The sequence below is a fragment of the Botrytis deweyae genome (assembly GCF_014898535.1).
Source record: "Botrytis deweyae strain B1 chromosome Unknown BDEW_015, whole genome shotgun sequence".
In the NCBI taxonomy this organism is placed as follows: domain Eukaryota; kingdom Fungi; phylum Ascomycota; class Leotiomycetes; order Helotiales; family Sclerotiniaceae; genus Botrytis; species Botrytis deweyae.
The window spans coordinates 615,403-628,929 of NW_024066222.1; the positions used below are offsets into that span (position 1 = coordinate 615,403).

A 13,527-nucleotide genomic window follows, 5' to 3' on the forward strand; every position below is an offset into this window, starting at 1 on the left:
CTCCAAAAACGCAACTAAACTCAACTCAACTCGATCCAATCCATCCAATCCATCCAATCCCACAACCAAAAACAAGAACAAGACCCCCAGCACCAGGATAAAATTACATATATCCCCAATCTATAAACCAGCCAACCATCAATAATATTCAAACGACATATATAAAGATTTATGCATAGGGAGGCAAACCTAGAATCCATCCCTCTCTCGATAACTCTCTCAAATCCTTAAACCTAAAACCTACCCTACACTTTTCCTCCCCGTTTAATCTCAATTTCTTACCCCCTCTTCGCTTGAAGTATAGAATTGCGTATACATCACATCATCCCATAACATACACACCACACGATACAAAACCACAGCACCAACTTACTGAATGCTCATCGAAGCACTTCTCTCTCATATCATCTCCCCAGAAGCTTAGAAACTCAGAATCTTAGAAACTTAAGTTGTAAAATCTCTGAATTTCCTATTATCTCCACCATTTTCACTATCAAGTCATTATCATCATCATCTAGCTCAATCTCCATCTCAAGCTCATTCTTAACCACCTCACCTCCTCCTTTCCTACTTCTCCATCACCATCTCCCATATCCGTCAGCATCTCGATCACCATCACCATCACCATCACCATCACCATCTCAATCTCCATCTCAATCCCCATCACCATCACCATCATCTCTCCACTTCATGACCCCCCTCAACCATTCCCTCCTCCATTCATTCGTTCATTCATTCATTCATCCACCCACCCACCCCACCTACCAAAATTAAAACCCAAATCCCATTCTAAACCCTTATACCTAGTGCCCAATACCTATTTCCATTTCCATTCCATTTCCATTTCCATTTCCATTTCCATTTCCATTTCCATTTCCATTTCCATTTCCATTTCCATTTCCATTTCCATTTCCATTTCCATTTCCATTTCCATTTCCATTTCCATTTCCATTTCCATTTCCATTTCCATTTCCATTTCCATACCCAATTCCAAACCTGTACCCAAATTCCAATTCCAATTCCTCCTATCCATACGTCCAACCATCCATCCATCCATCCATCCATCCATCCATCCATCCATCCATCATCCATCCATCCATCCATCCATCCATCCATCCATCCATCCATCCATCCATCCATCCATCCATCCATCCATCCATCCATCCATCCATCCATCCATCCAAACTCAAATACCGAATCTCAATACCCAAATCTCAAACCCAAATATCAATCACTCAACAAACAAACAAACAAGCAAGCAACAAAATAAAATAAAATAAAAATATAACACAACCTCCTTCCTTTCTAATCTCTCTCACTCTCTCTCACACACACGTGCAAAAACCTCCCTATTCCCTCCCCGCACACCACAAAAAAAATCCACATATACATACACGTAACAACCTAGCCGAACCAAACCAGATCAACGCCCGCAGCCTGCATTATAGTCTTCGCAAAGACGTAGATCAAAAGATCGAAGGAGGAAAGTCGGCCACAGTCCGCTACCTAGGTATACAATCAATGAACAAATTCTCCTATATGATATTCCTTGCGAATCGAGTCGATTTCACCTTCCCCTCCCCCCCTTCCCTCACCACCGAACCCTCCAAAAACATCGCACAAAACTCCCCCCCTTTCCCCCCCGGAAAAAAAATCCCGCTCAAATCAATTTCATAGTGGTGATAATGACGATATATAACAAACAAACAAACAAACAGATATGTATGTATGTCCACGGGCATGTATATATATACGTATACATAACCATGCGCCTGTAATTCCCCCCCAACACGAGACAAGACAACACAAGACAACGAAGGATGAAAATAGCACAACACAACACAACACAACATAACAACATAAAATTGGCTCGATTTGACTTGGCTCGGCATGCATGCATACAATAAAATATATAATACAAGAATCAAAAGATGAATAATAACGACACGAAGGATGAAACACCTCAAAAAGAATTCCCGGGTCCGTCCCCCTGTAAACTCCCGTCTGGTAAGTTTTAAATGCATTTCCGCCTGCCTGCCTGCCTATTTGAGAGGTGAAATTCAAGCGGTGGATTCCCGACCGTTCGTTGCAAACCCTAAATTTGAACCTATTCATCCATCCATCCATCCATCCGATCGCATTTAATCCAACCCAAATCCAATCCAATCCAATCCAATCCGCCAAGAATGAGATATTAAATTTTCGTTTCTTGAAAATCACAAGATCGGAAAGCGAGAGAGGGGGCGAGATAGAGATAGAGATAGATGTGCACATGGTGTTCACGAATTAATTAATTAAATGGCTTCCGCCCGCCCGCCCGCGTGTATGGGATTTATTTCCTTCTCCGAGAGGGATCCGGATTTTGCAGGAGTCCGCCGATATCCACCCGACTACTACGATCACCCTGTCCCCTGACATCCATTGGAGGTGCCTGTCCACGGATGGGCGGGAGTTGCAGATCCGAGGCTCGTTGCGTTTGCGTCTGAGTTTGGGGCTGTGAAGGCGCTTGTGTTTGTGCTGCTTGTGCTGGTTGTGTTTGGGGTTGTGCTTGGCCTGATAACATTTCATTCATGGGCGCTTGCGGGTAATTCATTTGCGCGCGGGAATATTCCGGCGCTCTTGTTGGGGGTTGTCCATATGAAGAATTATTATTTGGCATGGCGACGGTTTGCGCTGGAGGTCCCGGATTGCGATATGCTAACATATCGCTCCCAAAAGGGGGATTCGACATGAACGGCGAGGTTCCCGGGGTTTGAGAGGCATATGATAATTGGCTCGGGGTTTGGTATGCATAAGTGGAGTCACGAGATAAGGAATCTCTCGAATACGGCGAAGATGACTGTTGGAATGCTTGCGGCGTGGTTGGGATATGAACCACCAGAAGCACAAAATAAATCGAATCCTTTTTCGCGAGGCCCAGTTGTACGTGAAAGCCCCTCTGCTGACCGTCTGGTGTCTGGAACGTAAAGACTTCTGGTCGATCAGTTCTCAATTGCTGCATCTCGTTGGGTGCAAATGTCAAGGACTGAATCACCCTATCCTCCTCCTCTTTCGAGAATATGGGAGGGAGATAACTTGGATCTCGACTTCGTCGCTCATCTTCGAATCCGCTCTGTAGTCGGAAAATCTTATCTCGATCGCTAACACTCACAATATCATGCAACTTCCTCCCCACGACCGAGTGTGCACCGACCACTCCCGAAAAAGCCTGCGTTGTTTTGGCGATTTGCATTTCCATGGTGAGAAATGCACATGCCGGTTCATAAGGTATCATGCGCTGATTTGTCGGCATCGTTTCCCCGTAAACGTTGGTATTTATTGGTGTGGGAACCATGGAGTGGTTCATTGGATTTCCTCCTTGCGACTTGAGAACTCTGTAGCCGCTATTTCGCTGGGCATCGGAATATGGAGTCGAAATTGAAACGTCGCCAGTAGAGAACATGGGCATGGGTCTTCTCATAGTATCTGCCGGCGGTGGGTAATTCGATCCTGCTCCTTCGTATCGAGGCTCGCGCTCATCCCTCAGCCTTGGGCGCCCCCTTTTCTTATGTTGAACATCCACACACGTATCCTCCTTCCCATTGCTTAGACATCTCGAACATGGCCGTTGAGCTAAGAGTACAGTAAGATTAGTATTTGAGTATTCTGGGTTGAACCTCAACAGGTTGCGCAATAACTAGGCTTATCTTGTGATGTTTAGGATTGTTCGTGGAGTTTGGAGGAATTTCTATGCGGCATTGGACCGCTTGGTACGTATTTGAAAGTTTCAAATCCATGGGTCATGATTGTCCCAGAGCTTTGGTTGAGTGTTTAGCCAAGCCTAGTACAAGAGCACCTCGTGTTGTACAACACCCTGCCTAGTACATGCTGCAACATACATGGATAGATTAGGGTCGGGAACATCCCATGGTAAACATGAGATATTCCTCAGCACTCCGCACTCCGCACGCCACACCGAAAGATTATAATCTATGAGTGTTTGACGCGAAGACCGAAAAGATAGTCGTCACTTGATCCAACTTTCAATTTTGCACTTGTTCGCCCGCCCCCTTAGTGCCGGCAACGGCAATTCAAATCACCGATCGAGCCGTTGGAGCTGCCACTAATTGTAGTATTAAGCTACTGGAGCATGTTACTAAACAAACACATTGCCTTAACAAAGATTTAGTGCCCTGGACTCATGATGAAATCATTTGCCTGATAAAATATATTTTCATAATCATTGGTATTCTCGCTTGAGAATGTAATGATATATTTGTTCCCGTTAATCGCACCGAGGACAATCCTTTGCCATTGAATCTTATTAAGAGTGCCTTTGGGTGGTGGATAAAGGTACAATCAAGTTTAATGTGTGGTTGAAGATCTTGAAGGGGAAAATAGCATGCGCTCAAACTAGAAACTTTTAGAAACGTACCGTCACATCTAGACTAAGTCAGCACAAGGCACAAAAACATTTTAAGATCACTTACCTAAGATGAGCCCTTTTGCAAGGTACACAAGCAGATGCCACATGCCCTTTGGTTTTTCTCTGTGACTTTGGAGAGGTGTAGCCGGGGGCTTCCCCAGTTGATTGTCGTTCCAGTGCCGGATATGGCGCAACCTGTTGAGCGGCATATAGAGCATGAGGGTGTTGATGGGGCGCCATCTGCGGCCGAGGTTGCTGATATTGGTATTGCGCCGACATGTCTTCCATCTGATATTGTGGATATGAGAGCTGAGGTTCGGGCTGGTAATTCCTTAAAGGTACACCACCTCTCATCTGATTGAAATGTTCTTGTTGAGAAACGCGTCCATCTCGGAAGACATTTCCCGTTGACCCATAGCTTCCATGACCGCGATCGCTGGAATCCAGGTTGTGTCTACCGGGAAGTGGAGGAGACCCTGACATGGGCGGAGAGGGGTATGCCCAAGACTGAGCTCCGTCGGGTACCGCTCTGGCCCAACTCAAGTCAAGAGAAAAGCGAGCCAGGTCTGATTTTCCTCGCCGTTCACCGAGCGGGACAATTGAATAATCGGCTTGGTTCGTTGGAGATTGCATGGAAATGATCGTGTCCTAATGAGGTTGCAAAGTCCTCAAGAAGGTCAACGCTGCTTTGATGACAGCACAATGCCTTCTTAAAGGTATATATAAGATGCGCCGGGTTGTTTCCCAAGCGGGATACCCTTTTCAAAATTAAGAGGGTATATAAGTTCGATTTCCTATTTGTTTGACAATGCTATAGCTTCATTTAGTATGTTGCTTCCTGGATGCTCAACATTGGCTGGAACTAACCTGCCCGAAAATAAATTTCAGAACTTCAAACGAGACCTGAATGCAAGAAGTTTAAATGGGACTCTAGAGCTTCCAGTCCCGAATTATGCACGAAGAGCGTTGTCGGAAGAATAACGAGGGCCGCTGTTCTTGAGAATTGGTAAGATGGGTTTGGTTTGCGCTACTTCCGAAGCAGACTGAGACAAGAAGGACGAGACATATACTGAGGTAATACTGCAGATGCGAAATGTTCGTGACTAACTGACGTGGACGGTGAGCTGCAGCATGCACCGAACAATCTGTGTTGATGTGCAACTTCCGTGGGAAAATGTTGAAAAAGCTTGGGGAGGATTCCGAGGGAGGGTACAGAGGTAAAATTCTTGAATCTGGGGATGATATTCGGGAAAAGGATGAACTTGTGTTAAATCGTGGTGGGGTGAAATCTTGAGGGCAAAGAACTAGGTTCGTAAAGGCCGTGAAATTGACAACGGAGATATAAATCAAGATGAAGTGTTGGCGTATCTTGGGAATAATAAGTATTTTTCCAGGTAGATCCAAGTTATGGGTTCGGAGGAGTCAGGCAAGGGTCAAGGAAGGGTCCGTTTGGTGTACCTTGAATGATTGTATGAAGTGGATCGGATTTGTTTAATTTGACTTCAGGTAGCTTGGATGCTTGTCAAGAGATATATTATTGCGGGTATTGAAGGTGTGTTTGAATTTTGAACTTTGGAACAATCGGATGAATTGATGTATGAGGTAGGAGGGGTGGGGAGTGGTTGTAATACTTTGGGAATAGCTTTCTCTCTCTCTCTCTCTGTCTGTCTCTCTCTCTCCCAAATTAGAAAGCTTAAGTTAATAATGAATAGAGGGGAAGGAATATCCAAAAGAACAAGTCCCAGTGAGATGATTCAGAAGTTCAAGTGAGTGAGTGATATAAATGAGTGAGAGTGTTGAAGTAGAAGTAGAGGTAGTTGAATTTACGTAGATAGTCATGTATTAGTCGACAACCGATTTTGGTGTAGTATATGTAAGTGTATGGGATGTGTATATAAGTGTGTATAGTGTGTAGTGTATAGTTTATAGTGTGTAGTGTGTAGTGTGTAGTGTAGTAGTGTAGTAGTGTAGTGTAATGTAATGACTGTACGATAGTTAGACGTGGGAGGAGGAGGTAGGACAACTTCGGTTGTATGTTGATATGTATGGGTATGATGTGTATGTATGTATGTATGTACCCAAGTATATCTTGGATGGGATATAGGTATGGATATGTATGGATATGTATGGAGATATTCTTTTGGGAGCTTTACTGGAGATTATACCGATTTTACTTAGCGCGTCTGTTCCTCTTTACTCTTTCTCTCTCTCTTTTTTCCTTTTTTTCCCTCGTGGAATGTGTTCGGCTCTGCTGCGACGCAACGTGAGCAGGGAATATAAACAGGGAGCAAGGATTCAGGAAAGGAAGGGAAGGGAAAGGGAAAGGGAAAAAAGAGACGTGCAGTAGAGGAGGTGTTCGCTTGGGTCGTGTCGATTTTTAGAATAGACTAGGGGAATAACCTAGGTAGGTTGGCGGAGGTGATCTTATTCCGGTCCTGACTTAAGAAAAATCCTTGTAGATTGAGGGAGAAAAAAAGAAAAAAAGAAAGGTTAGCTTGATTCCCTTAATAGTTTAGAGCAATTCAATATAGATAATTATTGTATAAAAAGTAGAAATTAAGAATCTTTGGAATCTCTCTTTGAGTACGGTCCCCTAGTACTGGTAGTAGTAGTAACGCTTTCTACCGAGTAGCAATCAGTGGAGTGACTGGACAAATGGGAATAGTGGCAATGGATAGGATATCAGTTTGCAATTGACAATTGACAATTGACAATGGACAATGAATACCATGAATAGTTGTGTAATTCGAGCAGTCCCCGTTAGCATTGCAGTAGACTGGCTAGACTGGCTAACTAGAATTTGGGAGAAGCGGCACATCCGCAGGCACGTCGTAGATACCAGGGAGATAGCTGTTGACCCTTTGCCCACCACAACATTTTTTCAAGGTTCATTTGATTGTTATAACATGACGGAAAAATTACATCTGGTGCCGCGAAAGGCTTGATGCCATGTGGCGATGTATGAAGACAAACGGAACAAGGTGAAGACTGGGGTTACAAAGGAGGAAGATATATATTAAAAAGTAGACAGATATCCATACGACTTGGGATTTGGGTGGTGGGAAGAAAGTTAAGGAAATGATGGTGGGGCCAGAGTGAGTGACAGGAAGGAAAACCGGTAGAAAATAGATGAATTGCTGATGGTTTGGGGATGGATTCGAAAAATGGATACAAATCATCTAATACGCCCGTAGCGGTTTCTGCTAACATTGAAGGGATGAGATGAAGGAATGGAATGTAAAGGAGGGAGGAGAGAAGAATGGGAGATGGATGGTACGAGTATCAATGCGCAAATGTGTCGTTGCAGACAGTTTAGACGGGTAGCAAGATTCCTAGCGTAGGTTAGATGATCGAGTAAACAAACCTCCGTCCCTAATGATTTCTCTCACTCTGGTTTGAATTTCCGTTGAAGGTCTCGATCTTGGTCTTGGATATTATTAGTCGTATGCTCAGCTAAGGCAAGGGAAGTCAAGGGAAGGGAAGGGAAGGGAAGGGGTAGCATTGAACTTCTAATCCGGATTTTGATGAGTAAGAACAAGAGGAGGATATAAGAATTCTCACGCCTCTGGTTCCAATCGGATGAAGGAGCAAGAAGTGTATTGAATTACATTGGAGACGATTTGGTAGTAGCAACAATACTTCCCATTCATTCACCCGGTCCGCCGTCATTGTTCATTCTTCAATTATAAGTTCTACTCCATCCCATCCCGCTTCTCGTGCTCTATCGCCAAGTATCACTTGAGATGTTTTGACTACCGTCTTACCATCTGATCCGCCTTATCCTAAATCTTTATTCATTACTTGTTGCGCTTCGCAATCCTGGTTCATGTCCAAAGATTTGCCCATCCGTGAACATGGGTGCTTTCTCATAGTGGACTCGTGCAATATGGTTAACTTATTAGGCACGATATGCCGAGGGAGAACTGACATCTCGGAGATGTAGATGGGCGACCTGGGGGGGGGGGGGAAGGGAAGGAAAGTAGGAAGAAAGGTCGCCCAGAGCTGGGTATGGCATTGATGTCAGTGTTCTTAGGATATTACCCTCTTGGTGCATCAATGCCGTGTTCGTGTTAACCTTTTCAACCAACACATCAAAGTCTATTGGAAGTCATAATCTGATCCGATCTGGTTTGAATGAGAAATGACTTTTGCATTTGCTTTTTACCATCACATGTCGCAAATCTTATCGGGCATTTTTTACCTCCGAGCGGAACACTCATCCACTCATCCACTCATCCATCCATCATCCACTCATTCATCCCCCATCCACCGCCGTCCATTCTCTGTTGCCCAGTCGAGTCGAGCTGGTAAGCCAATCCCCTGTTGTTGCGAGGGAAGAGAATGAAGCTACGGAGATATACGTTATTAGTGTATCGATGTGGATATCAGACCATTCGGAAAGAAAATTCAATAATCATACCGTACCGGTAACTGGTATAATTTCCTGTTTTTCCTATTTTCCTCGGATCTTACCGTGATAACCAAGAGTGACTGTGAAAATCGATTGTTCTAAGATTTGATGATTTTGGTGAGTTTGGTGAGTTTGATGTGATGATGATATAATCGGCCATTGATACCTAAGAATAAGTAGATATCTATCATGATTCATCTATCCATTGCTTTAGCTACCTAGGTAGCTAGCCATCTTTTTGGGTCCATGTCTACCGGTATTCGTGGTATCTTCTAATTTGGTAATAGACAGGAGTAAACTCAATATCGCCCGTCTACTGCTATCATCAATCCCATCTACATCGTCCATGATATCAAAATCCTGTATCCTCAATCCCCTCGATCCCATCATCCATCTACCGACCTAGTCCTCCATTGTAATCTCAAAACAACGCTTAGACTCCTCATAACCTTAACTTCCTGTCTGCAACAACACTTGGACTTAAGACCAGCGCCAAGAATCGTGTCTATCTGCCAGTGCTAACGTGTAAAAAAGATTTTCAGATGAACATTATGCATTAAATTATTAATGAAGAACCGTGAACATTCATTGCCCAGTTGAGATAATTGATTTCTTATTTATTCCCTATTGACCTGATCACCCTATTGATCTCCCCTTTCGATATTTCGACACACCGTAAGTAGGTATGTATATCTTCATGTCACATATATTCGAAACCTATTGCCTACCTACATCGTCATTCCCGACATACGTAAATCCTTTTTGGGGCGACGATCCTCATCTGCCCTACGGCGGCTGCGTGCAGGAGAGATGCATGGTTCTGTGAACTCCTATCCCCCAAACAGGCCAGGCTATCTTGACATTCCACAAAATTCCACCAATGAGACTTGATGTATACAATTTGAAATCATCATCCAGTGATACAGAAATATTGGAAGATATGGAATGCCGACAGAGGGACTTGCTCTTGTTACATCTTTGCTTATCATGAGAGGTAGCATAGATCTCGTGGATTTACGAGATTAGATATTCTTTGGGGAGTAGACGGACTACCAACAGACTACCAGTCCACCAGTCCACCAATCTACTAATCTGCCACCTACCTTAAATGGTACACGCCAAGCCTTTTCTTTTTTTATGATCTGACCTCGGTGGTTGGACATGCCGCATGCGTTCTTCTAGTGAACTTCTAGTTAATCCCCATCATTCGGTAGCTACGGCTCCTCGGCGTCACCATGATTGGTTCATGATTAATTAAAAGCTTGTCGATTCTTACAACAACTTATTACAATGGTTCCCATCATTTTAGCCTGTCATTTGGATTATCTTCATTGTCACATCGAAGTTACGGTACGTACTATCCCACCCATTCCACCCACCGCCTCGACAACCTTCGCCTAATACTAAATGCCGTGTCTTTCATCCACTACCTGTTTTCTTCTTCTTCTTTGCTTCACGACGCAATCTACGCATGGCATGGCGTCTCCTATATGTTCAAGAACTTCCATCGATAGCTTGTGACTAAATGAATCGTGATTCTTGTGATTAGCTAGCTTACCTCGCCTACTTAGGGAGTAGCTATAGTCCAATGGACTGACCTAGTTATTGTTGAGGTTGATTGCCGATAGTTCTAGCTGGCGCGTTCATGAGCCAGTGACGACTACTTTACGGTTCATACCGGTATGATTCGTCTGATATCTAAACTTTATCCACCTCGCTACCACTGAATCTCCGTATTGTGATTCATCAAAACATTGGGTTTTTCCTTTTCGTTTTTTCTTCCAAGCGGAATGATTGGAAAAGGGCAAATAAACCGTTGACTATGATGTGCGTATCCATGATTAAGATCGATTATCAGTGGAGAATTAACCTTGACGCGTTAGGAGCAACTACTAGGGATTCTCTCTATATTGTCCGAAGTCAGCTCCGAACTTACGAGCCGACCTACCTAGCTAGTATACATCTCCATACAGTACATTGATTGAACACTCCCAGGGTTTTCTTATTCGAAAATCTCAATCAGTACACAAGCACACGAGTACACCAGTACCTACTTACTCGCTACTAGTTAGCCACCAAAACACAGCGTGAGGTTTATTTGGGGTTCACGCCGCTGGCTGCAGTTTGACAGGGCCCCATGTCGTAAATTGGATATCCCTAAATCTTACGTGACAGGGCAACAGACTAGCACGACCTTCATGGTTTAGTAGCTCTTTAGCACGGTCAAGTTGAGATGTTGAGAATGTGATTTAATTAAGAATTAATTAATTCCATCTATCTTTCTCCCAAAATCACACCATGATAATTACCTTCATCCGCACCCCGTCGACGCCAGTGAGCCCAGGTGTCGATGGAGGGCCAGTTCAATCTCCCAATGTCCCAGTATCCCATTCTCCCAGCAACGAATATATTAAAAGGACAACGGACCTGCTTCCTTAGGATCTAGGTCCAAGTACCCTACGAGCCTACCCTACCTAGCAAATCACGCCTCCAAGTCTGGTACGGACGGCAACTAAAAAAAGGCATCCTACTAAAAATGGCTGATTTAATTAATTTGATCAATTCTCGGTTGCGGAAAGCCTCGTGAACATTACTCAGTTCGGTTTGGATATTTTCAATATGGTACTAAAACGACAAGAGAACGCATAACTCAGGATAATTGTTTGACAAATGTGGTTATGATGAGATTACAAAAAGGGTGCAAATGTTATTTTGCCCCGCTCATTCTTTCCTCCAAATCTCTTCCACCTTGCTACCTTGCTACCTTGCTTGCTTGCCGCTCGCCACAACTTTTAGTACACGACCATCGCTTCTGCTTCGGCCCATGCCTCTGGGTCACATCTACGGATTGCCTAGCGACGACAGATTTTCATCTATCCATTCTTCTTATTCCCGTTTGGGAGAGTGGACGCTCGAAGGGGAGAATGTCACTTGATAAAAATAGTGTGTTGGAATTCTGGATTGTATTGTGGGTTCAATGTAAAGTGTCTCGAGGTTCATTGTTTATCAATTTGGAAAGTCGTTCATCCATAACACTTATGGATAATTGTGACAGCTCTCGGGCGGGCAGGGAGCACGATCGTCTTTCGAAAATCAGAAAGAAGCACAGAAAACGGCTGGATGCAGTAGCCCTGTCAATAGTCCAGTTCCTCTTTACAGGTATGATCAGTCAACATTTAGCCATGGGCATCACAATGTATATGTTTTTTTCAGTGTTAGGAAAGCAAAAAGATGGTCACTCGACTTCCACAGAAAATGCAAGGTAGACTGGTAGGCTAGTAGGTTCATGATACTTGATATGACTGTTCTGATAATAATCGCTGAACAAGGGGGGATAGATTCGGGGAAGCGCTAAGCCTCAAGAGTACCCAGGACACCACGTTATTTCAAGCATTGTTCACTTGTTTATTACAGTAATATCAGCCAGGTACGAGCCACTTTGGCATCATCATGCATGCAATGATTCCCCTTCCTTGTAGACCACAACGAACGGGCGTGTTCCGGGGACAGGGGAATTTTGATGAAGCTTGGACAATGTCAGTTTTTTTTCCCTCCCATCTGGGGCTCCAAAAAATGTCACTCCAGGGAGTCGAGAAAAGTGTAAATTGTGGCTAACGCGCCGATGGAGCTCTCCGCGTATCTACCGTTCTACAATTAGACTGGATATCATGAAAGGACTTTTCTTTTGGGTTGGAAAAATGGTTCATTATTGATCTTTCATTCAATACCTAGGTTTCCATATACTCAACATTGAGATTTCGAGGAGCTACAGACGATTCTTCACCCTGGAACAGACAGTATAGCAAGTCCCAACATCTAGATAGAAGTAGGTATTGGCAGTAACTTCAGATGACTACAATCCCAAGGCAGGACAGGCTCTCCTTCCGACTACCTTTCATACAAACTTCTTATACACAGATGAATGGAAGCACACGTATTACGTGATAGGATTCCGATGAACGAAAGCAAGCCATTCTTCAAACCCGAACCAGGGGGGCCATCAGCCCACAGACTATTTTTCCGCACAAGCGAAATTTAACCAACAGAGTCAGTACTGTCGCTACAGGTATATTGTCACCAACCTCCAAACCCATAGCCAATACCTATGTAGCTATCGTACCGTAATCAATTAGGTTTCGGCAAAGCCCAGAATGTCGTATTTTTCAACGTTCAAGGCGGGCTAGACGAAGCTCGAGCACGTTCCTAATAATCTCCCGACCTGGCAATTAATATATTCTTCCCATGAACGTTGACTGCTTTAGATGAAAGTTTCCTGCAAGGTGGGTTACACATATCTCAAAGGCTAATAATGGGTGCAGACAAATTACATATCCTAGACACCTGAACAATTTGTCATTGATACTGATCAACAGCGAAAGTTAATCCGTCGACTCAAAAAACTTGGGAGTAAGCAACTAGTCAATTATGTCATCGTTATTGATGCTGTATCGATGCTTTGACTACCGGTATAACTATAATACGAATGGTATTAAGATCCTAAGCAGAATGTTCGGTGAGTTTTTGGAATTCCTCGCATGGCACTAACCTGATCAACCCCTGGGCCTGCCTATATGAGCATCGTAATATAACTGCTGCCCCTCTTATCTCAACCCTTCCGAACCTTGCAATGGGAGGGATTACTGGATCAGATCGACCGCACCGCGACTTTACTAGTGAACTGTGATGGTATCATTACAGCGTTCCATTTTCC

The 13,527-nt window shown here is 43.9% G+C and overlaps 1 protein-coding gene across 1 annotated transcript; it reads right to left on the minus strand.

Moving 5' to 3' along the window:
- Window positions 1-2,332: 2,332 nt before the first annotated feature.
- Window positions 2,333-5,038, minus strand: EAE98_006894 (uncharacterized protein; the record flags this gene model as incomplete). The annotated part of the gene is made up of 3 exons (XM_038954517.1): window positions 2,333-3,612; window positions 4,415-4,422; window positions 4,470-5,038. 3 exons carry the CDS (start codon window positions 5,036-5,038, stop codon window positions 2,333-2,335), a joined length of 1,857 nt encoding a protein of 618 aa, XP_038809197.1.
- Window positions 5,039-13,527: the final 8,489 nt, after the last annotated feature.